This window comes from Mobula hypostoma, chromosome 6, assembly GCF_963921235.1.
Source record: "Mobula hypostoma chromosome 6, sMobHyp1.1, whole genome shotgun sequence".
NCBI classification, from domain to species: domain Eukaryota; kingdom Metazoa; phylum Chordata; class Chondrichthyes; order Myliobatiformes; family Myliobatidae; genus Mobula; species Mobula hypostoma.
The window spans coordinates 137,534,739-137,562,627 of NC_086102.1; the positions used below are offsets into that span (position 1 = coordinate 137,534,739).

The window sequence follows — 27,889 nt, forward strand, 5'->3', positions numbered from 1 at the left end:
TCACCAATGCAGACATTTGGATCACTAGTTCAGGAATATAACCACATTGCAGCCATAATACTTTCTCCCCTTTCATATGAATGTCTAAGATAGAATGCATGAACTGAAAAAGACCATTTGGGAAACCAAACCATCTTGTTCCAAGTCAGTTTTCATACATTTAATGGTAATCCTGACATAATTAATTTAATGTTTAGGAATATTTGTCTGACTTTTATATCCAACATAGCTAGTGTAATAACATACTGTATATTAGCTGTTAAACTTGGCTTAGTGCCAGTGCATTCTTCCCTGACTCGGCGTTCTAAGATTAAGCCCCAATGGAACAACTCCACAATATAATCTAAATTGGCATTTATTACTGGTGGGGTAATGCTGCCATAATAGGAGTGCTTGCTTTCCAGTGAAACATTAAACAATATGTTTCTCTCTATGAATTGATAAGAGGAGAATTAGCTGTCTTTTTTATTATATAATGGCTTAACACTATGTGTGATTTTGATAATGTCTATTTCACTTTCTGTTTGTATTGTTATCAATATGTATAATTGAGATAATTCTCCTCTTGTTTGTATTTATGCTCCTTTTAAATAAATAAAAAGATTGATAAAGAAAGAAAAAGAAACATTAAACAATATTAACTTGATTTAGAAGATCCCATGGTTTTATTCAAAGCATTCTGTCAATCATTAGGAGATAATTGAACTGCTCAAAGCAGTAATTCTTTTGTGGAGATAGACATATCTTTTATGGAAATTGAATGCACAGATTCTTTGTGTGTCGCTCCAGATCTTCTTCATCTGCAGTCTCTTGTGTCTTCCTGAGACTTGGACAAGACTTAAAGGAGTACTACTGGGCGAGAGCTGGAACAGAGCTTCATAAAATAGCCAATGCAGACTAACTTTCCTAATTTGTCTCCATTTGTAATATACTTTCTAATATCATGATTAAAGCCTGAAGCAACATCTAATGAAACCTTGGCCAATTTGGCGATTTATTTCAGAACTGTTTGTGTTATTTAGCTGCTTTGCAGCACTGTCCACACTCCAAAAATACAACTGCGTTATTTATTGGGGAGAACTTCAGGTTTTACTGGAGTTTTGGATAAAGCTAGATTAATGCAGGCTTTTTTTTCCATATAAAGTCCTTGCTTTACAATCCTGTATCTTACAGTAGTTCGTGTGAAGCAATTGCTTCCATTACTGCTTTCTTTCCTTAACAAAAAAATTGTGTTTTCATCATCTTTCACCTTTGTTTCTTCTTGCCTTTTACTTAGCATATTCTTTTTAACTTGAAAATTGGGATGTTGTAAGTTTTATTTATCAGCATCTTATTTCACAGATAGTTGTGATCTAGTGAAAGACAAGGGTTAGAGCATCTTGAAGACACCTGTTAATTTGTAATGAGCACATTCTTCTTAAATCATATATTTTAAAATCAAGTCAATTAACTTGTAGCAAAAAGAGCAGAAATTAGTTGATGTTCTGTAGTTTATTTATATAACTAACCTGGTATTTATGACATTTGATTTTTACCCCTAAAGGGCAAAATAGTTTTTCTTTGATGCATAAACTTCTTAATTTTCTTCATATTTTTTAGATACAGAAATTTTAACTTGCCCTGTCTAGATGAAGCTACTAATTGTATCATTTGTTACTTTATGAAAGTATATGTAGCTCTGTGATGAGCTTATTTATCTGATTCTCTTTCAGATCCAAATCAAGCTCTGCGGTTGTGTCTAGGGAGCACGGCAGTAGGGGCTCAGTACGGAGCTGTATCAGCGCTCAGTATCAACAGTGACTGCACTCGTCTCCTCTGTGGGTTTGCCAAGGGACAGGTAGGTTTAGTTGACAGCTGGCAGTTATTGTAGCAGAGGACTGATGTCCACTTGGTGGAAGGTTGGCGGATATTTTAGTATATCTGCCTGCAAATTTTTAACCTTTTTTTTAAAATTACTCACATCAAGCATTTAAGTTGGTGGCATGGTGTTTTTTTTTACTGGATTCTGATACCCTTGGTACAAAGGTTTGTCACTGGATAGGCAGGTACAATTTTGACACATTTAATTTTAGGAATCAACAGATTCTGAGGCAAGGTTAAATATTAAAATTTTCTACTGGTTTAAAAATAATTATTGCATTTTCTGCCAGCTTTCACTAATCTGCCTTATCTGAAAGGGAGAGCTCTTGGCCAAAATGTCAGAGGACTGAGGGCTCTTATAGGAGCCTACAACTAATACACCAACCTTCCGATTCCTGCATCAAAGCATGAATTATAGAATTCTCATTTCCTTTGAATTTTCTGAAAAAAAAAATTGCCATCATGTGCTTTTATGTTCCAGCTGACTGAGTGACTTCATCTGCATCTTTCCTGGTATATGTTGTGTCTCCTTTATTGTAGAAATTGGGCTGTCGGAGTTTGTGACAGAAAAAAATTACTTGAGGTCCTGAATTAATTTTGGGGTGGATGTTTGTAGAAATAATCATTAGTTTAGGCTTGTGTAAGAAAAAAGGGTTGTAAAATCTTACTGAGGTGGTTTTGAATAATAGCATGTTTGGCAAAGTATAGAACCAGCATGTCAACTATTAAACTGCAACTTGGCAAGGAATGAATGCTATCAGGGGAAGGAGTAGAAAGTATGAGTAAAAGATATCCCTGATTATAAAAGAATACTGTGGATGCTGTAGTGATTGGTTCGTTGTAGAACCAGCCTGCTATATCAATCTTTCTGACATGGTAACGTATAAGATGCTTCTGAGGTTTGTCCTGTGTTGGAGTAACTGGTGAAGAATTTTATGTAACATATTGAAATAGCTTGCAATTCAGTGCTATAACTGGGAATCATGTTTGTATTTAGTTTTTAATATTCTCTTGTAACAATTCTAGTCAGTGTAATTGGTTTGTTGCAAAGGTTTATCAATGTCTTTTGTACAAATCGGATGGACTGGGTTATAGGTAGAATTTATAGAAAAATTGAATTGCACCTTCAAAAAGTGTTTAAATCATGCTGAAGTATGCATTTAGATTATGAGAACACTCAGTCCTCTTTTTATTGTCATTTAGAAATGCATACATGCGTTAAAAAATGTTACAATGTTTCTCCGGAGTGATATCACAGAAAACAGGACAAACCAAAGTCTTAACGGTGACAGAACCACATAATTATAACATATAGTTACAGCAGTGCAAAGCAATACCATAATTTGATGAAGAACAAACCATGGGCATGGTAAATAAAGTCTCAAAAGTCCCCGAGTCGATCGACTCCCGAGTCCCCGATAGCAGGTGGCAAAAGGGAGAAACTCCCTGCCATAAACCTCCAGGCACCGTCAACTTGCTGATGCCTTGGAAGCAGCCGACACTGAGTCCATCTGTCCGAAAACTTCGAGCCTCCGACCAGCCTCTTTGCCGAGCGCCTTCGACCTCGCCCCGGCCGCTGAAACAGGCAAAGCCGAGGATTTCAGGGCTTTCTGCTCTGGAGATTCCAGTTACCACACAGCAGCAGCGGGAGCGAAGCGGGCATTTCAGAAATATTCCAGATGTTCCTCCGTGCTCTCACATCTGTCGTCATCAAATCAGAATTGTGCACAACTGTGAATGCAGAATTTACAATTATAAAACACGTGTGTTATTTTTGTCTCTTGTAGATTACCATGTGGGACTTAGCGAATGGGAAGTTGTTGAGAACAATAACTGATGCTCATCCTCCAGGGACAGCCATCCTGCACATAAAGGTTTACTTATCATGAATAAATTTCAATAGCATAGAATACTAATTTCCTTAATGTACATATGAATCCTCAATTTAGTAACTACAGTTGACCATATTATGTTGTGGAGTGTGAATTTAATGTGAACTTATGGAATTTATTGAAACTTTCTGACTTTAGTGAGCTTGGCAGTAAAACAATATTGAATATTTCTATGTCATAGAAGTCATAGAAATCTTAGGACTCTACAGCACGGAAACAAGTCCTTTGTCTTGTTTGGTCTGTGCTGTACTATTAATCTGCCTAATCCCATCGACTAGCACCTGGACCATAGGCCTCTAGCACCTGGACCATAGGCCTCTATACCATGTACCCATCCAAATTTCTCTTAAATGTTGAAATTGAACCTGTGTCCACCACTTCCGCTGGAAGCTCATTCCACATTCACACCACCCTCTGAGTGAAGATGTTCCCCCTCATGTTCCTCTTAAACATTTCACCTTTCACCCATAACCTCTAGTTCTAGTCACATTCAACCTCTGTGAAAAATGTCTGTTTACATTTATCCTATCTATACTCATAATTTTGTATACCTTTATCAGATCTTCCTTCATTTTTTATGCTCTATAGGGCATGAAGTCCTAAAGTATTGAACCTTTCCCTGTAACTTGGGCCCTCAAATCTTGGCAATGATTTAAAAGAATCAAATAACAAAGATGAGGGATTAAAATAGTAGATTTCAATTAAAATTAGGCTTTTGATTACTTTTTCCTTCTTATTTTAGGTTTATTGATCTGTATGGTTCATTTAAGTGTTAGGGACACAGTTTTTATCAAAATGTGATTGGCTGAAGTATTACAGTAATAACACTTGACCTCAAAATAAAGAACTCTGCTTCAGGTATAAAGATCAGCTTGAAATAGTTGTGTATTTTGGACATTTTAAAGGCTGGGGATTATCATAATTGAAAGTGAATTATAACTAATTTGATTTGAAAAACAAGTAGTAGGAAGCTAATAAACAGAAGTAATTTTTATTGCTTACAATATGGGAAGAAAATAAGTAATAAAAATAAATGGGTATCTGGGACATATCTTGTGTGTTCAATATTAAGTAATTGTAATTGAATATTTGTTTTGAATTAGGATCTTTATAACAAGCCACTCTGTTAATTTAATTTGTGTGTAATACATGTGAATTATCCTTTTTATAACAGTTCACTGATGACCCAACTATAGCCATTTGCAATGATAGTGGAGGCTCAGTGTTTGAACTTTCCTTCAAGTAAGTTTGTATTTTTTTATATACATTAGAGGCAAATCTCAAGATCATTCCTTATAGATCTTGTACTTAATCTATGCCTACTGATGATTAAACATGAGTTTCAGATGAGCTTTTGTGGGAAGCCATCCCTTATTTATTTATTTAATATATTTTTTATTTTTTCCCTGTTTTTCCCTCTCTTTTTTCTCCCTCTGTCTCTCTCACTATAACTCCTTGCCTGCTCTCCACCCTCTGGGCTCCCCTCCCCCCTTCTCTCTCTCCCCAGGCTTCCTGTTCCCTGATCCTCTCCCTTCTCCAGTCTGGTATCCCTTTTGCCAATCAACTTTCCAGCTCTTAGATCCACCCCTCCCCTTCAGTCTTCTCCTATCATTTCGGATCTCCTCGTACTTGCAAATCTCTTACCATCTCTTCTTTCAGTTAGTCCTGACGAAGGGTCCCGGCCCGAAATGTCGACTATACCTCTTCCTATAGATGCTGCCTGGCCTGCTGCGTTCCACCCGTATTTTTTGTGTATGTTGCTTGAAATTCCAGCATCTGCTGATTTCCTTATTTCTGTGGCAAGTCTATGTGCAAGATTAAGTATGTTAGATTTCGTTAATATTTTTAGTTGTATTGCTTCACTCATATCATCATGGAATAGTAATACAAATTGGCCTAGTAGTTGAATCACCAGAATAAAGGTAGGATGTGGGCCAGTTATAAATTTGGTTTGAGACTCTTGCAAGGCATGTGTTGGGGACATGGGGAAGGTTGAATTTCAATTGAAGGGAATTGCAACTATGGGGGAGTGGCAAGACTATTTACCCTGAAAATTGGAGTTTTTGAAGGGGTTGGCTGTTGGTGGTGGTTAAGATTGGCTGCTAGAGATCAGTGGGTAGTGAAGGGTATGTCTGAGCAAGGATTAGGTTCATAAGTTATTTCAAGTTGGTAATAAGGTTGCGTCTCAGGTGGTAGATCAGATGTTTTTAGAAAAAGGATGGGTTAGATGGCAGATTGATGACCTTGTGAGACACAGGAAGACAGATTTGGTGTCATTGAAGTTGCAGATTGGTGATTTTGGTGGTTGGACAGATGTTGCAAATAAAAAGTGTTGGGGCAAGGAAGAATGACAACACAAATTTGTTATTTGTCAAGGGTTTATCTGTATTGCATTCCTAGTATTAGAATCACAGAATGAAGCCTACAGTGGGCAAGTCTGCATTACGCATGGATAAAGCAAACCTCAAAGCATTTTGGTGGTCTATGGGCTGTTCATGCAGATTGATATCATGGTAGTAACCTTCAGGAGAGTTGTTGTCGACTGTTTGATCTTTCTTGTATTAGCAGACAAGATGTATTAAGGAGCTAGAACAAAAACTGAGAACTTTGTGGAACTTGCAGTTGATATTTTATTGAAATTTAATTGCATAGAACAGAACAATGTGGCACTCCTGAGATCGAGTTTCAGGGCTGTTTTGTTGTCATAATTTTAGATTTATTTCATCCTTACCGTTCATATTTTCTTTTACATTGTGAGTTGCCCCCAGCATTTGCTTAACATATATCAGGCTTGTAGCTGATTCTGTTCCTGCCATTGCTGCTGCTGAATAGTCACATAGAACATACAGTAGTATCATAAGCAAGGGGGGCATAAGCTTAAGATGAGATGGAGGAGATTCAAAGGGATTTGAGGGTGTATTTATTTTACAGAGTGATTGATGTTTGGAATTAGTTTCCAGAAGAGGTGGTGGAATCAGATACAATACTCATCACATACTGTACACTTAAACAAGCATCTGAATAGGTGAGGATAGAAGGATATAGATCTAATATGAGCAAATGGAATAGTGTAGATGTGGAAAAAGGCTGGCATGACTATGATGGGCTGATGGGCTTGCTTCTGTGCTGTATCATTATGATTCTATAGTAGTAGACTGTCAATGCTGCTGATCTTCTGGTTCAGGAACTGTGGTCAATTCTTCTTGTTTCTGATTAGCTTTGAAATCTTCTTTCGAAAAGTGTGCTCTTGGGTGTTGGGCATAATTGGAAATAGGTTTAATTGTGACCTGTACTTACTGTCAATCAGATCAGGGTGTGATTGTGTATTGGAAGGGCTGTTAATGATTGTACTACAGTATTTTTTGTAATTTTTTTGAAAAAAGGCAGCTGAAAGAAAATTGCTTTAAAACTTTTTCAGCATATAAATTTTCTCTTGTAGATTGTTATAATTTAAGAAGTTGTTACATCTGTTTTAAACAAGTGGGATGATTTCCTTGCAAGCTGATATCATCATGTACTGTTCAAAGTTTTGGGGTAAACTTGCTACCGTCAGGTGGGGAAGTGTAGCACCAAATAGGAGTCTGTGTTGTCTGACTCCTCTTGTGTTGCCACTGAGCATGCCAATAAAATATGAAGTTACAAGTATCCGAAAAAGATGTTGAAAACCTGAAGGTTGGAGAAAACATAAAAATGGGAGAAATTCTGAAAGACAGCGTGAAAAGATGTAAGGTGTCTTTTAGAAAGCATCAGTCCATCAAGCTGATACTTTCTGCAAGTCACGTGCTTCCTTCCATATTTTGGGCTTAGCTTCACTCAATGTCATAAAGGAAAATGGTGTTGAACTATTCCTCCCCAACTCTCAAAGGTTAATCTGGGAGCATAGATTTGTGTCCATACTCTTGATTTTTAACCTGGGCTGATTCCTCTTCACAGATCCAAGTGACCCACTGATTAGAGAAGAATTTAAGTTCTGTCTCATATAGTGATCTATAAACTAGTGTATTTTCTGTTTTCCACTTGATGTTTAACATATTTGTTGGTTGTTGTTCCTTTCCACTCCTTGTTGCGCATTGGGTGGCAAGCTTGCCATTTCTAAAGCATTTTTTTCTGTCTTTTACGAGGCCGAATTGCTTGTCCGATGCTCAACCCAGCACAAATGGAAAGTGTGCTAGGAGCTGGCCGGATTCAAACCCGAGACCTCTCGCCTCGAAGTCTAGTGCAGATGCCATTACACTCCCAGCGGGCTACTTAACATGTTTAATCTAGCTTATTTTATTAATTCCTACAGCTTTATTACATGTTGTTCTGCACCTGAATGTCATTCTGTAATTTTAATCTCAGGAGAGTAATGGGAGTAAGAACATGCGAGTCCCGCTGTTTGTTTAGTGGAGCTAAAGGCGAAGTTTGCTGCATTGAACCGTTACTTGTAAAGCCAGAAATGAGAGATCACCCAATAACACAATATGCACTACTGGCGATGGCTTCTTTAACCAAGGTATAAATGTTTTGATTAATAAAAATATCTATTTTTGAACTGCATCTAGTCTCCTGTGCCCTCCTCTATTGATGACTGTCAAAGAAGGTGTCTACTTACTTGAATGCAGAGTAATATCTGAAAATTGGTTCCAAAGCAAGAAGAGCAGCAATTTGCCAAAAATCGTTGATTCCTTCATTATACTTGAGTACAGCATTTCTCCCACTGCCAGCTTCTCACCTTCCACCCTGATTATATTCAGCTCGTTCAGCCCTCTGTTCATGTACCTTAATGTCCCACATATTTCACTGACCAACATTGACCCTTGTTGTGCAGTATCTTAAAATTTAAACTTCCTTGCATTTAACTTATCACTGGATCACCAAACCTAATCTTTGTGGTAATCTAGTATTTGTCTTCCTAAATTTCCATTTATGCTGATAGATCCTCAGCTGTTTGGGTAAAGTGCTGAAATTTGTCTTTCTTAACTCTGTCCTCTATTTAATCACTCACTGGGGCCATCTATTTATCAATATTCATTTATCTCTCCTAATGTTACCCTTTCTCTCTTATGCATTTCCCTTATTTGTAATTAGTGAGGTCTCTTGGGATTTGTTTTTACTTTTGGACAGTTTAGGTGCAAATTGGATAAGAACTTGAATGTACCATACAATTTTTGAAGAACAACCAAGCATTATCAACTATTTTGTCATATTTTTGAAGTACCTTGTTCTATCTCTGCCCAATCTGCTTGAATTAAAAATACCACCTAAAATAAAAAAATATTGTCAGCAATTTTTAATTGAAAAACAATTACTGAGCAATTAATGATCTAACAACTACATTATAATATAAAGGCAATGCAAGGGATGTGGAACAACAGAATTATTTTTGGCTGAATAGTAGGTAAGTAAGTAATGTAAGTGTTACCAGTCTAATTTGCAGATGCATGATAGAGTTTTGAGAATTGCTTTTAAATTGGCCAGGCTGTTGTTTGCTGTGCTTGATGACTTGGTTATCTGGATAGAGTCATTGAGTGACACAGCATAGATGTCCCAACAATTCCATGCTAACCATGTTGTCCACCTAGCTGGTCCCAGTTTACTGTGTTCAGTCCATATTCCTGCAGGCCCCTCCCTTCCATGAATCTGTTAGGTGTTTCTTAAATGATGGTATCGTACAAGCCTCAACCACTTCCTCTGGCAGCTCGTTTATATACTCACCACTAAAAGTGAAAATATTTTCCCTCAGGCAGATTTTACATCTTTCCTCTCTCTAAATCTATCCTCGCGTTAATCTCCCATACCCTGGGGCAATGTCTAGTACCGTCCACCTTATCTATGCCTCCAATAATTTTAAACACCACTGTGTAAGGTCACTCCCTCATTATCCTACTTTATGAGAAAGAAGGACATAGCCTGATCAACCTCTCCCAATAACTTAGTCCCTGTAGTCCTGGCAATATCCTTGTATGTCTTTTCTGCTTTCTTTGCTAGTTAACCACATCTTTCCTGTGAAAGGGTGATCAAAACTGTACACAGTGTTCCATATATAGCCTCACAAATGACATGAGCAACTGCTACATAATATCCCAACTTCCTAAGGGGATTTGAAGCAAATTCTTTCATCCACAGGATGGATGGAATCCGGTTGCTATGACAATATTTAAGAATTATCTAGATGAGCACTTAATTGTCAAGGCATTATATATTATGAGTTTAGTTCTAGTGACCCAGAATTTGAGAGGAGTTTCGTTCCTAGAAAACCGTTTTGTAATGTGATTGTTTTTTCTTCTCATTACCCGAAAATCTGCATACAATTGAATCTCATGTTGCAATTGGAAATGTGTTCCTATAGGATGTTTTTCTCACAACAGTAATATTTGTTTTGCAGCTGTTGGTTCAGTGTTAGGGCCCACTTGAGATATTACCATATCAGCTTCCCAAGCAAATCTATTGAGGCTTGTACTTGTGTTTAGAAACACAAGTATCTGCAGATGCTGAAAGCCAGAGATAGAGAAAGTTTTTTAAAAAGGTGCAGATGGAGCCAAGTGAGGGAAGTGGAGGTTGGTGGCAGCGTTTGTGTCTCTACTTGCATCTAGCCTTCAGTTTGAATAGAGATGTATTCTTTTAAACATCAAATATAGGTAGGATAACAAAGTAAGAGCAACAGACAATCTTTTGGAGGAAACACTATCTGTGTGGGGGTGGGGGGGTTGTTGGAGTGGAATGATTTGTTGATGTTTCGAGTCAAAACCTGCTTTGACTACTGCCTTACACCTGATTTCAGCATCTGCAGTCTCTTGTGTGTCTCCAGCTAGCAAAATGAATCCCTTGGGTTAAAGTAAAAAGTGCCACATTATCTGCATGTTTCTTAAGAATTATGAGTTAAACAAAAATAAGAAGAGACAAAATTTGTTGTGCCTATTGCATGTTGTGTTTACTTATTTAATTTTTTTCCTGTACATAAATTCCATAAGAGCAAATTTTATTCTGTTTCTTGGATTTTTAAGTAGTTATTTATGAATTTAGTAAGGGTGAATTACTGTAACCTAAATGATTATATTGGGGGTGGGTGGTGAGGGGTCACCTGTAAATAGAATTAGTGTAGACGGGTGCTTGATGGTAGGCATAGCCGTTATGGGCTGAAAGGGTCATTTCTGTGCTATTTGACTGACTGTAGAAAAAAAACTTCTAAACAGAAGCATAAATAGAGCTTGTTCATACCATTTTTTGAAAATGCATTTTTTAAAAAGTGGAATAATTCCAACAACTTGGTTTGTTTTTAAGGTCTTGGTCATTGGATTGAAACCCTCGTTAAAAGTCTGGCTGACATTTCCATATGGAAAAGTAAGTGTACATGTGTTACTTTGGCTTCCTATAACAAATGGGGTACTAGTTCCTCAAAAACCTTCAGATATAATACTGGTAATAGTCTTTAGATGTTTATTTTTCCAATTTTCATATCACACTGTGGGTTGTATTTAACTTTTAGTAACCATTAATCTTCTGAACAGAATATCTGGCCAAGAACTAAAGGAATTATCACCTGCTGTCTTCCATGGTACATGAATTTGTCAGGAAAATGGGCAATATTTTCCTAATTTACGCTGCACATTCTGAATTTATATGATTAGTCTGTAAAACAATTGCAATTACATTGTATACTAGACTGTGTTTCAAACATTAAACGGATGTAACATTTACCTCCATATGACTAAGTTATTGACTACCTACCTAATCAGATTATTAAATTAAAGTTGGCAGTATTTAAATTTTTTTTTTTGTTTTTGTTTATTCTAGACAAATCCAGCAAGTGTTCCGCTTCTATCTTGGCAGTTTGTTGCAGTACAGAGTGTTGTGATGCCCATGCTAGCTTTTTGTAGAGGAAATGCCATTCATTTCCTTCTGGTAAGTTTATCAAGTACGTGAACTTGCATCTGAAGAAAAGAGCATCAGAATATTTTCCTCCACAAAATATTTGTCAATAATATTCTCAACTATAAACTCTTTAGCTTCTGAAATTCTCTCATTCAAACATCTCAATGAAGTTAAAATGCCTTAGTCTTCGCTAATCATGAAAGTACTATTCTTGTGCACAATTGACCTTGGATCTGTCCTTTGCTACTCTCATGCAGTTTAACTGTAAGTACATGGGCATTGTACTTCTCTACTTGTATGTGTAGTAGGAAGTACACAATTCCGCAGTAAGCCAAACTCCACTAAGCTGAAGACGGGAGTCAGGATATAGCATTCAAGCTCCATAACATATAACAATTACAGCACGGGAACAGGCCATCTCCGCCCTTCTAGTCCGTGCTGAACTCTTACTCTCACCTAGTCCCACTGACCTGCACTCAGCCCATAACCCTCCATTACTTTCCTGTCCATATATCTATCCAATTTAACTTCAGATGACAACGTCGAACCTGCCTCAACCACTTCTGCTGGAAGCTCGTTCTACATAGCTACCACTCTCTGAGTAAAGAAGTTCCCCCTCATATTACCCCTAAACTTTTGCCCTTTAACTCTCAACTCATGTCCTCTTGTTTGAATCTCCCCCACTCTCAATGGAAAAAGCCTATCCACGTCAACTCTATCTATCCCCCTCATAATTTTAAGTACCTCTACCAAGTCCCCCCTCAACCTTCTACACTCCAAAGAATAAAGACCTAACTTGTTCAACCTTCCTTTGTAACTTAGGAGATGAAACCCAGGCAACATTTTAGTAAATCTCCTCTTTATTGACATCTTTCCTATAATTCGGTGACCAGAACTGTACACAATACTCCAAATTTGGCCTCACCAATGCCCTATACAATTTCAACATTACATCCCAACTCCTATACTCAATGGTCTGATTTATAAAGGCCAACCTACCAAAAGCTTTTTTCACCACCCTATCCACATGAGATTCCACCTTCAGGGAACTATGCACCATTATTCCTAGATCCCTCTGTTCTGCTGCATTCTTCAATGCCCTACCATTGACCATGTATGTCCTATTTTGATTAGTCCTACCAAAACGTAGCACCTCACATTTATCAGCATTAAACTCCATCTGCCAATTTTCAGCCCACTCTTCTAACTGGCCTAAATCTCTCCGCAAGCTTTGAAAACCTACATCATTGTCCACAACTCCACCTATCTTAGTATCATCTGCATACTTACTAATTCAATTTACCACCCCATCATCCAGATCATTAGTATATATGACAAACAACACTGGACCCAGTACAGATCCCTGAGGCACACCACTAGACACTGTCCTCCAATCTGACACACAGTTATCCATCACTACTCTCTGGCATCTCCCATGCAGCCACTGATGGATCCATTTTGCTACTTTGATATTAATGCCTAACTATTGAACCTTCCTAACTAACCTTCCGTGTCTAACCTTGTCAAAGGCCTTACTGAAGTCCTTATAGACAACAACCACCGCTTTACCCTCGTCAACTTTCCTAGTAACCTCATCAAAACATTCAATAAGATTTGTCAAACATGACCTTCCACACACAAATCCATGTTGGCTGTTCCTAATCAGACCCTGTCTATCCAGATAATTATATATTCCATCTCTAAGAATACTTCCCATCAATTTAAAGTACTCTGGGTGCTTTATTTGGGCAACACACAGGCATACAATTGAGTAAAAATAAAACAGAATGAACTAGAAAAATACTGCAAGTATTTAATGCATCTAACTTATGATGATGAAGTCACACATTCATAAGAAATTAGGAACATATGAAGCAAAACTTACATGTAACATACGCAAAATTACACCCAACGTAAGTAAGCAAAGTTTTAAAGTATGCAAGAAGATTAATATCATGTAAGCACTTATTAAATAGCTAAGGCTGGTCAAACGATATACCGATTTATCAGTTCTGTAAGAGCAGTGTGTTCTGCTTTTAGCATGTTTGGGTTTGAGCTAAAAATGAGCTATGTTGTTCAATTTAGAAATGTTCTGTCAGCCAATCAGGATGATGGAATTGGGAGAAGGTTCTTGAGAACGCTGGGTGGAGAGGTTTTTGTGACTGACACTGGTGTGGGTTGAGGTCTTTTTGGTGAGAGCTGGGAAAAGACAGGAGGGAAGATGGCTGAGGATGCCGTCCCTGGTGCACAAGATGCTTGGTGCAGATGAATGGCTTCACGGAGGAGGGACCAATGCTCCCATGGGAGAGCCTGTTTGTTCCAGGTGAATTTTGAGTGACATCCAGAAGGTGGTGTATGCTTTCATGCAGACCATGGATCCAGCGCACGAGTTAAAGCCATAAAGCCAACTTCAAGATGAGCTACAACTTAACTGCACATATTTAGACTGGGTGAACTGTAATGTTCCCTTTTACTTTTTTTCTTTTTTTCCCTACTAACTTCAATAAATCAGATATTTGAAAATATACTTTCTTTATAATTGTATGCAGTGTACAATCTATTATTTCTTGCCGACGGGAAATTGCACAGTGCCAGTAGTTACACAGTATTCACACAGATTGGCGTTTGGGTGAGTGAGACACCCCAACTTCCTGAGTTTGGTGGGACCCAAGTCATATTGACCCTGGACATATGGAGTCTGCAGAAAGCTAGTTTTATCATTGCTGAGTCTGGTGGCTGTGAGCAAGGGGCTAACAAGCTGAATCTCCAGAGACGCTTGATGAAAGCAGGGTTTCATATCCATAACATACAGAGGGTTTAATTAGGGCTACAGTGTTGTGTAGCTGGAGTCACGGTATTGTGGGTTATTTAATATACATCTGATACTTATTGATTGAGCTTTGGATTTTGATGTTTCTGGAAAATGGACAAAGTTTTTGATTTGCACTATGTTGATGTAAGCAACATTTTGTTTGAATTTATAGCTGACTATGCTGTTTTTCTATTTTGATATGTACCTACTTTAATATTTTTGACTTCATTTATAGTAATAGTTTATTAGATAACTTTTTTTCTGTTCTTTGCAGGTAAAGAAAGATGAATCTGGAGCTATACATGTTAGCAAGCAGAAACAATTACACTTACACTATGACCTCATCAACTTGACGGTACGTTTGAATTTGCGATTTTATACTAGTTTTTTTACTTGTAGAGTACACTTATAATCAACTCTTCCCATTCTGTGTTGACCAAAAACTATATACATTTGGCTACTCAGAAGTGGTACCTGGTGTGGTCATCTGCTGCTGTAGCCCATCCCCTTCAAGGTTTGATGTGTTGTGCATTCAGAGATGCTCTTTTGCACACCACTTTTGTAATATATGGTTGAGTTATTGTTGCCTTACTGTCAGCTTGAATCAGCCTGGCCTTTCATCTCTGACCTCTCTCGTTAACAAGGCATTTTCGTCCACAGAACAGCAGCTCACTGGGTGTTTTTCTTTTGCTTTTAGCACCATTCTCTGTAAACTCTAGAGATTGTTGTGCGTGAAAATCCCAGGCGATCTGCAGTTTCTGAAATGATCAAACCACTCTGTCTGGCACCAACAATGTTTCCATGGTCAAAGTCACTTAGATCACACTTCTTCCCCATTCTGATGTTTTATCTGAATAACAAATGAACCTCTTGACCATGTCTACATGCTTTTATGCATTAATTTTCTGTCACATGATTGGCTGAATAGATATTTGCATTAATGAGCAGATGTACAGGTATACCTAATAAAGTGGCCAGAGTGTAATTTCTTACATTTCATTGGTACTTGAGAGGAAGTTCAGCAGTTTTTTAAACAGCAGTCCTCACATGCTTTCTTGAACTTCAATGAATTGTTGGCTGATACAGAGCAGGTGTTTGACAAAAAATTAAAAATCAATTGCCCATTAAAAGCAAAATCCTTTTGTCTATGTAAATCTCATTGATGGGATCGACATGGATTCACATGTTGTCACAATGTCAGCATTCATAGAATGTTATTATTATTTATGAATTTTTTCTCAGTAATCTGTGTTGTAGTGGTTCATGTTAGTTATGATGATTACCCCATATCTTGCAATTTGGTAACCCTTTTTCTTAGTTCTGTGAAACCATCAGTCTTCCCATTGGAATTTAGTTACATGATTCAGTTCATTTTAAGAAATTGTATACAGTATATAACCTGAAATTTCTACTGCATGTTATCAATGACTATTTCTAGTCTTTGACCAAGTTATCTATACAGTACAAGACAACTAAAAAGGGGCACACATACAGAAAACACAATTGGGCCTAATTTAAACTGTGCTTTATAAATGATAGTCTTTATATGAGGATATCAGGGATAGCTTCTTCACACAAAGGGCAGTGAGTATTTGGAATTAGCTGCCAGAAATAGTAGTTGAGGCAGGCACATTAACAATGTTTAAAAGCCATCTAGATATTTATATGGATAGAAGAGGTGTAGAGTACTATGGGCCAAATGCAGGTAGATGGGAATCACTAGCACAGTCGGCAGGAACGATTTGGGCTGAAGGGGCTGTTTCCATGCAGTATGACTGAAGTATTGTAGCTTAGTACTTGTCCCCTTTGTGCATCTGGAATCTTTCCTTCAACAATGCTGTTTTTTTTGCCATTCCATTATACATTTCCCCAGATGGAGATTTGAAGAATATTTGTGCAGATATCTGTGGATTTGTGCTAGACTGTTTGATACTTCCCTCAAGTTAGATGCTGTGGTTCTGAGGAAAGTAGTTGGTACTTCAAGTCAAGTCAAATCACTTTTTATTGTCATTTCGACCATAACTGCTGGTACAGTCCACAGTAAAAACGAGGCAACATTTTTCAGGAACATGGTGCTACATGAACAATACAAAAACTACACTGAACTACGTAAAAAACAACACAAAACTACACTAGACTACAGACCTACCTAGGATGGCATAAAGTGCACAAAACAGTGCAGGCATTACAATAAATAATAAACAAAACAATAGACACTGTAGAGGGCAGTTGAGGTTGGTGTTAGTCCAGTCCAGGCTCTGGGTATTGAGGAATCTGATGGCTTGGAGGAAGAAACCGTTGCATAGTCTGGTCGTGAGAGCCCGAATGCTTCGGTGCCTTTTGCCAGATGCAGGAGGGAGGAAGAGTTCGTATGAAGGGTGCATGGGGTCCTTCATAATGCTGTTTGCTTTGCGGATGCAGCGTGTGGTGTAAATGTCTGTGATGGTGGGAAGAGAGACCCCGATGATCTTCTCAGCTGACCTCACTATCCGCTGCAGGGTCTTGTGATCCGAGATGATGCAATTTCCGAACCAGGCAGTGATGCAGCTGCTCAGGATGCTCTCAATACAACCTCTGTAGAATGTGGTGAGGATGGGGGGTGGGAAATGGACTTCGTAATAGTATCACAGTTCTCTCTTTCGTTATGATACAGCATTGATTTAGTTTACTTGGTGTAATGTCCTGATGCTTTCACAGAGCTTGACTGTTACTGCACTTTCCCAGCTCTTTCATCTTGTCTCTGTAATTTTATTTTCTCCTTTGCACTTTTATTCAATTATCTTCTGGAGGTTACTTAATCTATTTTCACCACCTTTCAAATCATGCATTCTAAATTGCACTAATTTGCTGATTTTTTTTTAAAATAAGCTTTGATTAAGGTTACTGATCCTTCTGCCATTCATAAGTTTTTCTGCATTTACCCAGTCAAAATCATTATTAATTGTGAACACTTCAACTGAGTCTCCTCTTGGACTTCACTTGTCTAAGGAGAGTGACCCAGGCTTCCCAGACTCCAAAATACTGTAATTTAAAAGAATTGAAGTTTCATCCAGGCAGTATCATAAATCTTTTCTGCATCCTTCCTAGAGTCTATACTTAACAGTTAAACATAGTTCTGCAGTTTGTGTTTTAGAATGGTTTAGGTTAATTTTCTTGGTTTTGGGCTGTATTTCATTAATGAAGCCAAAGCTGCTAAATGTATTTACAACAGTGATCTTGACCTGAGCTACTGCCCTCAATGATTTGTGTATGCATATACCCTAATTTTTACATTATAAATGGAAAATTAAGAGACGGGAGGGTCCGATTGAGATCAAAATTGAGGCCAGCTTCTGGAGGTGAAGGGCATGAGAAAGGAGCTACTTGAACTTGATTGTTTTCACTCTTTCTGATTCCCATTGCAATTATACTGTAGGCTTTGAATTATCTTTCTTTATTAACATCATGCATCACTTCACATTTTTCTGTTTAAATTTCACCACTTGGATGTTTGTCTTTCTTATTTGCCAGTGTAGGTCCTTGCCTAATCTTATTATTCTCTTTTACTTCTCACTGTGTTTCTGAGTTTTATCATCTGGAGTCATTGAAATCCTAGCATGCACATCCAAAAACAAATAATTTATACTCAAAAGACTGGTAGGCCTCAGGGTATTCTTTGTGAGAAATCAATGTAAAATGTGTATATGGAAATAGTACTATTTTAACCTATTACCATATTACTTCAAGTGCTCCCTTTAATAACATAAGCTTTATTTTTTCTATGTACTCCATTGGAAAATAGTTCTTTAACCATCCTTTGAAAACCTAAATATATTTCATCCTTGTGAACCTTGTCAATCATTTGTTATTTCAAAGAGTTCAATGAAGGTAATCAAACATGATTTGCTTTTAACCATTTTATTTTAACCCCTATTTTTTTCCCAAATGGTATTTAATTTCCTTATCACCAAAGTGTGGCTGTTAGTTCTGAAGTTAACCCCTCCCCTTTGTTAAATATATTGGTAACATTTGCAATCTTCCAGACTTTTAATATTTTGCAGGGCATTACTTCCTACAGTGTGAAACCCAACATCATAACTGGCTGCGATGCTTCACTCCCAAATGAACTGAATGCTTTTTATGCATACTTTGAAAGGGAGAATAAAACTACACGTGTGTGAATCCCTGCAGCATCTGGCAACACTGTGATAGCTGTTTCAGATGCTGCCATCAGAGTATCTTTCAAGAGAGTGAATACTCTCAAGACATCAGACATCGATGGTGCACCTGACAGAGCACTAAAAACCTGTGTCAACCAATTGGTTTCAGTGTTCAAGGACATCTTCAATCTCAATCTGCTACAGTTGAAGGTACCTACCTGCTTCAAAAGGGCAGCAGTCATATCACTTCCTTGAAGAGCAGGATGAGCTTCCTCAATGACTATTGCCCAGTTGCACTAACATTTGCTATGATGAAGTGCTTTGAGAGGTTGGGCATAGCTAGAATTAACTCTTGCCTGAGCAAGGGCCTGTACCTACTGCAATTTTCCTACCACCTTAGCAGGTATACAGTGGGTGCAATCTCACTGGCTCTCCCCTTGGCTTTGGACCACCTGGACAACAGCAATACCTACGCCAGGTTGCTGTTTATTGACTATAGCTCAGTGTTCAAGACTACCATCCTCTTAGTACTAAACAACAAGCTTTAAAACCAGGGCCTCTGTACCTCACTTTGCAACTGGATCCTTGACTTCATCAGGAGGCCACAGTCACTGTGGATCAGTAATAGCATCTTGCTGACAACCAACAAGGATGTGTATTTAGCCTGCGGCTCTACTCTCCTATACTTATGACTATGTGACAACGAACAGTGCAAATGCCATCTATAAGTTCGCTGATGATACACTGTTCTTGGCAGAATCTCAGATGGTGATGACGAGTGAGGTCAATAGGCTGGTTGAGTGGTTTTGCAACAATGAATTTGCATTTAATGTCAGTACAACCAAGGAATTGATTGTGAATTTCAAGAAGGAGAAATTGGAAGAACTCATAGTATTTCTCATCGAGAGTTAGGTAGTGAAAAGGATGAGTAGTTTCAAGTTTCTGGTTGTCACCACCTCTGACACCTTAGCCAAGTAGATTCGATGTAGTTATGGAGATGGCTCACCAGTGGCTATATTTACTTAAGAGTTTTAGGAGATTTGACACATCATTAAAGCCTAGCACATTTCTGCGAATGTACCATGGAAAATATTCTGATTGGTTGCATTACTGTCTGGTATGGAGATGCTAATGTGCAGGATCAGAAAAAACTGCAGAGGATTTGAATTCAGATAGCTCCATCATGGATACTAGTCTCCCTAGCATAGAGAACATCTTCAAAAGATGATGCTTCAAGAAGGTGGAGTCCATCCTGAAGGAACCTCACCATCCAGGACATACCATCATCTCATTACTACCATCAATGTGGAGGAATAGGAGCTCAAGGGCAATGTTTTAGGAACAGCTTCTTCCTCTCTGCCGTCTATCAGATTTCTAAATAGACAGTGAACGCACCCTAGAACACTAACTCACTGTTCTTGCTATCTTTTTTTGCATGACTTATTTACTTTAATTTATTTAATATATATAGTTTTTATTGTAATTTATGGTACAGTAGTGGTTAGTTGGGACAGCCACTTAATTTGGGCTACCTCTTAAAGAACAAAAACTAATTGTGAAAATAGCTGGGATTCCTTCATTTGCTACGATACCATGCCACTCAATTGGGGCAGGAGTCTGTTGCCGAACAGTTTCTAATTCACGTCAATCGTGTGTACTTGTGTGCCTTTTAGACACTACACCATGCTGAGAGTGGACAGTTTTTAAATAGTGCTAGTGTTTGTGTTCAAATAGCAGTGATTTTTGACCAGCAGTTGGCGAAAAATAAGCTGTAAGATAATTCAGAATTATTTTGCTCACTCTGGTTTCAAGCATTCAGGCTTGATGGTACCAGAAACAGGGAGTGAAAATGAAACTTTTCAGTACATTAATAAGTTAGGAACTACAAAGGTATCGACAGTCATCTTGAATGTTAGAATGAAAATAAATATTTGGAGGATGCAATTGTTAAAAGGATTGAATGAATGCAGTCCATTATCTACATGAGACGTCTATGCTGATTTTTTTCATTTACAGTCAAACAAGAGAACATGGTAGTGTACATTGATTTCCTCCATCGATCACTATTAGGAACTAATACTCAATTTTATGGTACTATGGTATTATTGATAATATTTTAATTTGTTCTGTATTTCATTTAAATATATAATTTGTTGTTCAGTTAAATTCATCTTTTTTAAAATACCTTTTTAACTATTTTCCTGAAAATTTGGAAGCCGTTTAATTTGGCCAAAATGTGTAGATCTCGATATGTCCCAATTAACTGGAATCCATGTATATTTTATGTATTGCACTGTACTACTGCTGTAAAGCAATAAATTTCATGACATATTTTAGTAATAATAAACCTGATTCTGATTCTGATTCTGAAAATTGTAGCTGAATCTTATTTCCTTGCTGCTTGGGGATGGAGTCCATTTGGACTCCATCCCCAAGCAGCAAGGAAATAAGATTTTATTTCTTATAAATTAATTTCTTTGTTAAATTAATCTCTACCAACTCTTTTTTTTGAGCATATGTTCATAGCCATCTTTATTCCATCCAGTGTTGCTGCTCTTTCTTCCACTCCTCTGTTGGCAGCATCTCTTTGCTGGTGTTGAATAAGTGTTCAATTAGTTCCTCAGCCATAGCCATTTCTGCACAAGATCTCTATTTTGTTCCTTGATTTGCTTCAATTTTCCTTTAACGATTTTTAATATTATGTATATGTACAAAAACCTTTTGACCATTTTATTTCAATTTAGCTTACTATCTATGGCCTTTTAGCTCTCTCTGGCTTGGCTGCCTCCTGTATTTGATGTCTGCTTTTTCTGTGCCATTTCATTATCTTTGGTTATTTCAAGGCAAGCTACCTTTGTACACTCTTCGTTTCCCACTCTGAGGAATTTTTTTTACTGGCATCTGAACTGTTTCCTCTTTGATGAGATCCAGTTGTCAACCAACCTTTTAGCATATCTATTCTTGTTTTCAGTCAACCTTTTCAACTAATTGGGTACATTTTCTCCTTAATTACTTGACTATACTTTTATATTTGATCTTTTTTGTTACTGTCCTTATGTGATTGACAGAAGCTTATAGTTTTGCAGTCACAGGTCTTTCAGCTGCCAAGATCCTGCTCTAGAAACCTCATCGTCTCTTCGAAAGCTCTTCAAAGGTTCTTTTTGTTCAAAGGCTAAAATATTTACTCAGTGTCTCCTTATGTGGCTTTGTGACAAATAATGTTCAGTGAGGAAGTTTGCACCTCCAAATGTGCTACTTGCAGACCTGTTTCTCATGTTTTTGAGTGTACTAATTTTGATATCTCTTCAACTGGCCACCAGATGTCACCTCTGTCCATGGGATCTGTACTAATTAGTTATTTATATTTTGTCACAGTGTGATCAGTGCAAAGGTCAGCCTTCAGACTCTTTTATTTAGCATGACAAAACATGTAAAATGCATTACCTCAGTTAATGGCTTTGAACATTTTTGCTGTTTTGTGAGCACCTTCACATACAGATTCTGTTATCTTGCTCCTTTCTGTGCTTCAGCTCCATAATTTATCTGTATGTGAACATCTTTATTGCTATCTTTGTCACCTTTGCTAGAATTGTAGATGCATTCAAATTAAAGGTTGTCTCTTCATTAGTATTGTATAAGCTTAATTTGGCTTTCTGTGACATAGAAAATCTCTTATTGTTGATCATTGATTCCTTTATTTTTAAACAAGTTGTGCTTCTTAATACCTGTACATTTGATGTCATAACTTGAATTTATATCCCAACACTTCTTCCCCTCTGCCATCCGATTCCTAAATGGACATTGAACCCGTGAACGCTAGCTCACTTTTTTAGTATGTTATTTCCGTTTCTGCACAATTTTAAATCTATTCAATATACATATACTGTAATTGATTTATTTTTTCTTCTATATTAGGTACTGCATTGAACTGCTGCTGCTAAGTTAATGAATTTCACGACACATGCCAATAATAATAAATCTGATTCTGATTCTAAACACCCTTGCCCTGTATTCAAGCCTATACAAGGAATAGCAATGTCAGTCTGTAACCCATCTGCAATGATAGTACAGTTGAGGAATGAACCAACTTTCAGATCAAAATATTTGATGTCCAACATGAATCCACTTTTAGTAGGGCATGTGTATGAATGGATTTTTGTAAGTTGAGAGTCCTTCTCAAGAGTAATGTTTTTTAAGTTATGTATGATCTGTTGATCTAATTGCATTTTATTTAAGGTAATGCTGCTTTTTGATAACTTTCAACTGAATAAAATTGAATAATGTCATTCTGAGAGTTTTTTTTAAAGTTTAATCTGACATTTTTTGATATGACTTAGCCAGGACATTGTAAGAGAATGTTTACTGAGTTTTGTCACTTTGCCTTGGTATTCTCTGAGGCTTTTCTGAGGTGACTTCGGTAATTCAGTTATGAGACCGAACACACACAAATTCTGATGCAGACCATTGGAGCCAGATGGTTCAATAATTAGAGCTGCCTTTCCTTTTTGATTGCATTTAAATATGCTAATATTCAATGAAGCATTAATGATAATAATGCCCACATACTAGCTAGCTGGTGCCTTTCTAAGAACACCATTTTCCTTTTGAATGTTGAATCAGTCATAGTTCTGCATTTTATTACCAGCCTTAATGTGGAAATTGCTTTGAGTTTGAAGCTGCTGGCAAAGTTGCCCAGTGGTTGGTAATTTATTTAACTGTCAACGTTTGTTGTATATGTCATTTATACACAAAACATTTAATGCGTAGGTGATACCATGTGATGTCTAAAAGTTCTAGTTAATTTTTGTTTCCTGCATTGTCCTGTTCAGTTAATGCTTTTGCTACAGTGAGAATGCAACCCAAGTCAAGATATGCTAGTTGGAATCAAATGGAAGTGATAGCTACATTGGTGTGTAACAAATAATGGCATTGAAAGAAACACAGACCTCAAACATGATTCCTTTCCCCTGTCATGAAACCACTACCTATCACATATTGAGGTGTATGGATATACCATTTTCAAAATTTATACGTACAATAACAAGAAACAATGAAAATTAATTGAATCATCTTGGTTGAAAGCAGCATCCTTCATTAGGACCTCTAGCACCCAGGACATGTTCTTTTCTTGCTGCTGCCATCCAGAAGAAGGTACAAGAGCCTCAGGACTCACCACCAGGTTCAGGAGCAGTTACTACTCAACCATCAGGGTCTTGAACCAAAGGGGATAACTTCACTCAACTTCACACCTCATACTTGAAATTTTCCCACAACCTATGGACTCACTTTTAAGGACTCTTTATCTCATGTTCTTGGTAGTTATTATGTGTTATTATTAATTGCTTTATTATTATTGTTTCTATTTTGTATTTGCATAGTTTGTTGTCTTTTGCACACCAGTTGAATGCCCAAGTTGGGGTGGTCTTTCATTGATTCTGTTATGGTTATTATTCTATTATGAATTTATTCCGTATACATGCAAGAAAATGAATCTCGGGTTTGTATATGGTGCCATATATGTACTTTGATAATAAATTTACTTTGAACTTAAAACTTAGTGATATTTTTTATCAGAAGAATGTGGTGTTGAGCTCTGAAAGAAATATGAATAATGGAGAAAGGAAATTCCCCATCTTTATTTTTTTGAGTTCTTTATTGAGTCCTCTACATATAAATTGTGACCAGAATGTGGGAACAATTGAAGAGAATTGACTGAAGATTTTATTTCTTGTTGATGCTTTTTTTTTTAGATTTTTTTTAATTTCATGGCTAAAGTTAGAAACTGAATGGAATTATCATTGTAAGAACATAAGTAAGAGCAGACATAGGCCACTTGGGTGCCTGTGCCTGCTTGACCTTTCCATGCTATTTTCCAGTACTCACTCCATATTTCTTGATACTCAATGTCCAAAAGTAAATTATCTCTGTTTTGTTAGTCCTGACGAAGGGTCTCAGCCTGAAACGTCGACTGCACCTCTTCCTATAGATGCTGCTTGGCCTGCTGCGTTCACCAGCAACTTTGATGTATATCTCTGTTTTAAATATGTTTGGTGACCGAATTTCCAAATTCTTTTAAAAAGAGACTGCCCTTTGGGTAAAGAAACTTCTGTTTTTAATGGATAATCCCCCTTTAATTTGTTACTCATATCCCTCTGAACAATCCTTTTAATCTTTCAGCATTTTAAAAAAAGTGTGCTTCTATTTTTATCTATCAAAGTGGATGCTTACCTTTTATAAATAGTGTTCTCTCATCTATGTCCTTGTGCATTCACTAAGACTGTATTTATTTCTTACCTGATCCTCTATTTCCACCTCACAATTCACACCGCCATCCTGTCTTATTTCATTGGCAAACACTGATATATTAAATTTGGTTCCCTCATCCATGTTATTGAAATAGATTGAGAATAGCTGGGTTTCAAGTACTGATCCATATGGCAATATATGTGATACAACACCCCAACCTGACCCATTTATTTTGAAGATGCGGAAGTAGGTTTTACAAAAATTCAGATGAAATCCTGAATATAATATATTACACCATTGAGTAACCTATCAAAGCTTTCTGATTAGAGTGTTTCCAATAGAAGTTGTATACCACCAAAAATTTACTAGGTGGCTGTGCAAGAGTAAAATATATGGGGATTTAGGAAGAGGCTCATTTTCTCAGCTGCAGTTAGTGAAAACTATGGCAAGTTTATGAAGTGTGAAAAATAGGAATACATTTGAGTAATAATATTCAGACAATTAAAGAGCATAAAAGTTTGAGTGATACGAGCAAGTCCCTTTAGATTTCTTAACTATTATCTGGAATATTGTTACATGTGCTTCAGAACTGTATGGGGTTATTCATCTTTCATCTTTAGCTGAACAGTGAAGGGAGAATTCATTCTCAACTTTTTCCCTTTCTTATCACAGTGGATCAATTCTCGGACACTGGCTCTACTAGATAGTGCTGAGAAGCTACATATGGTGGACCGGCAGAGCCAGAACGAGCTGGAGATCGTAGACATTGCTGAAGTGCAGTTGGTTTATAACAGCAGCCATTTCAAATCCCTGGCCACTGGTGGAAATGTGAGCCAGGCTTTGGTAAGAGCTCAGCAAATTCAAATTATCTTTTTCTTTCCTCTTGTTTTATGGTTAATAATTACAGATATTGATTTGTGGTGGCACCTTTATTGTTTTCAAATTTAAATTAAATCTCCAATAAATTACATTGTTCTTAATATCCTCTCGTATCATTTGAGAGGCTGGTATTGTCTCTTCTCTAGTTAAACCAACATGGCTGTGATTATCAATGCTGTATTTTGTAAGGCTGCATGAAGTAATTACATTTACAGGTTAAAAATAAAGGCCAGTAGATATGCATGCACTGATCTAGGTGAAAACTGTTTTAAATAAAATGCGTTTTGATGAATGCACATGCTCATTTTGTGTTAAATGTTTAATATATTTTTTCCACAATGTTGAATGCCTTCTTTGATCTCATGGTCATACACAGAACTAAAATGATTTTTTTGCTAATAAATTAACTTGTATTGGAAACCAGGACCTTTATAAGATATTTTTCAGGATGCATGTAAATCTTCCAGTGCTTTAACTTCGTATGATTGTCACAAAATTAACTTAAGTTCCATATCAAGAAAGAAACAAATAGTATATGCTTTCTGAATGTTATGCATAAAGGGAGAGGTATGTGTTATGAATAATGTATGGAAACTACTATATATCTTACAAATTCAACATGTTAGACACTGCCACGTACTTTAGTCTGTAGATTAATCAAGGTACAGTTGTATAGTTCTAGGTTGGATCATTACTGGCCCATATGAAGATATTTTTTGTCTGTAGATTTGATACAATTTGAATGGATGAATATTTTCAGATTATTAGCCTGATTTGGGGATTATGTTTTTATTTAATTTAAGATATGGCATAGAGACAGTGGACCAATGTGGCCATTGGGCAGAATTTGTTTGGCCTCCTTTCCTGAATAGGTGTGCTTCCAGCACCTCTAGCCACCCAGGTTCAATCTTGATCTTAAGTGCTGTCTATGTAGAATTTGTTCATTCTTCTTGTAAATGCATGGGTTCCCTTTGGGTGCTCTCATTTCCTCAGTTAATTGACTACTGTGAGCCATCAATGTAAATTTGTTGTGCCAAAGGGCCTATTTCTCTGCTGTTTGATTTTAACTCTTATGAATTGTCAAGACCTGAATCCATCCCAGGCAAAGCAGTCTGCTGGATTACACGCTATCTACCATCTTGGACAAATCATTTTCTGGCATCCTATGACTGCAGTGTGCACTATCTGCAAAACCTATTGGAGTTAATTGTGTTAGGCTACTTCAACAGCACTTCCCAAACCTGAAAACTCTACCAACAAGTGGTTCAAGGACATTAGGCTCATAGGTACACCACAAGTTGCATGTTCTCCTCCTATTCTGAATTGGTAACACTCCTTCCTCAATATCAGATTTGTATCCTGGAATTTCCTCTTTCCAGCATTGTGTCAGTGCCTTCAGCAGAAAGACTGAAATGGTTCAGGTGGCTCCTGCTACCTTCTCAGTGGCAATTAGGGATAGGCGATGAATGCAGACCTTGCCACTGATATTTAGATCTACCCGTATTTATAAAGGCAAGAAATGATTATGCAAAGTCAGGATGGCTCTATGTGTGGAAAATTGTGTCTCTCAGATTGAGGATTGACGAGAGCTATGTGGACTTTAGTGAAACCTTTGTTCAGGTCCCGCATGATATCCTGTTCTGGTTTAGATTACATGGGATTCAGGGTGAGCCAGCCAATTAGGTCTAAAGCTGGCTTGATGGTAGGAGTGAGGGAGTGGTGTGGAGTGTTGTTATTCAGATTGAAGGCACATGACCAATGTTGCGCCACAAGGATCTATGCTGGGTCTCCTGTTTGTAATGTGTATTAACAATTCAGATGAAAATTGTGGTGGCATGGTTGCAGCATAGGTTGTGGAATTGGTGGTATAGTGGATGGTGAAGTAGGTTATCTAAGATTACAATAGGATCTAGTTCAACCAGGAAAGGAACAGAAATTAGAATTTAACTCAGACAAGTGCAGAGTGACAAGTGAACATACATTTACCACCATTTTCTTTTAAAGTTTAATTTTATCATGTTAGGAATTGAGTTATTGGGATGTTGGTGTAGTTCAATTTGCTAGTATTGTAATGTTTGAGACTCCCACACCAAACATCAACTTAGGTTGACCACTTCAAATGCAGCAATGAGTAATCCAGTTCCACAGCTGGTCCAGACATAATTTTTGCCAGCCTAATTTCAAATTTCCTGCATCACTGCACCAAC

The 27,889-nt window shown here is 37.3% G+C and overlaps 1 protein-coding gene across 2 annotated transcripts in view; it reads left to right on the forward strand.

Annotated features, from left to right (window-relative positions):
* The window catches only part of vps8 (VPS8 subunit of CORVET complex), a 682,661-nt gene that overhangs the window by 43,621 nt on the left and 611,151 nt on the right, over positions 1-27,889 (forward strand). For both annotated transcript variants that reach the window (XM_063051804.1, XM_063051802.1), the window contains 8 exons: positions 1,713-1,837; positions 3,648-3,734; positions 4,927-4,994; positions 8,094-8,247; positions 11,016-11,075; positions 11,529-11,636; positions 14,693-14,773; positions 25,476-25,646. In XM_063051804.1, the coding sequence (XP_062907874.1) occupies positions 1,713-1,837; positions 3,648-3,734; positions 4,927-4,994; positions 8,094-8,247; positions 11,016-11,075; positions 11,529-11,636; positions 14,693-14,773; positions 25,476-25,646 (854 nt within the window). The remainder of the gene's footprint in view (positions 1-1,712; positions 1,838-3,647; positions 3,735-4,926; positions 4,995-8,093; positions 8,248-11,015; positions 11,076-11,528; positions 11,637-14,692; positions 14,774-25,475; positions 25,647-27,889) is intronic.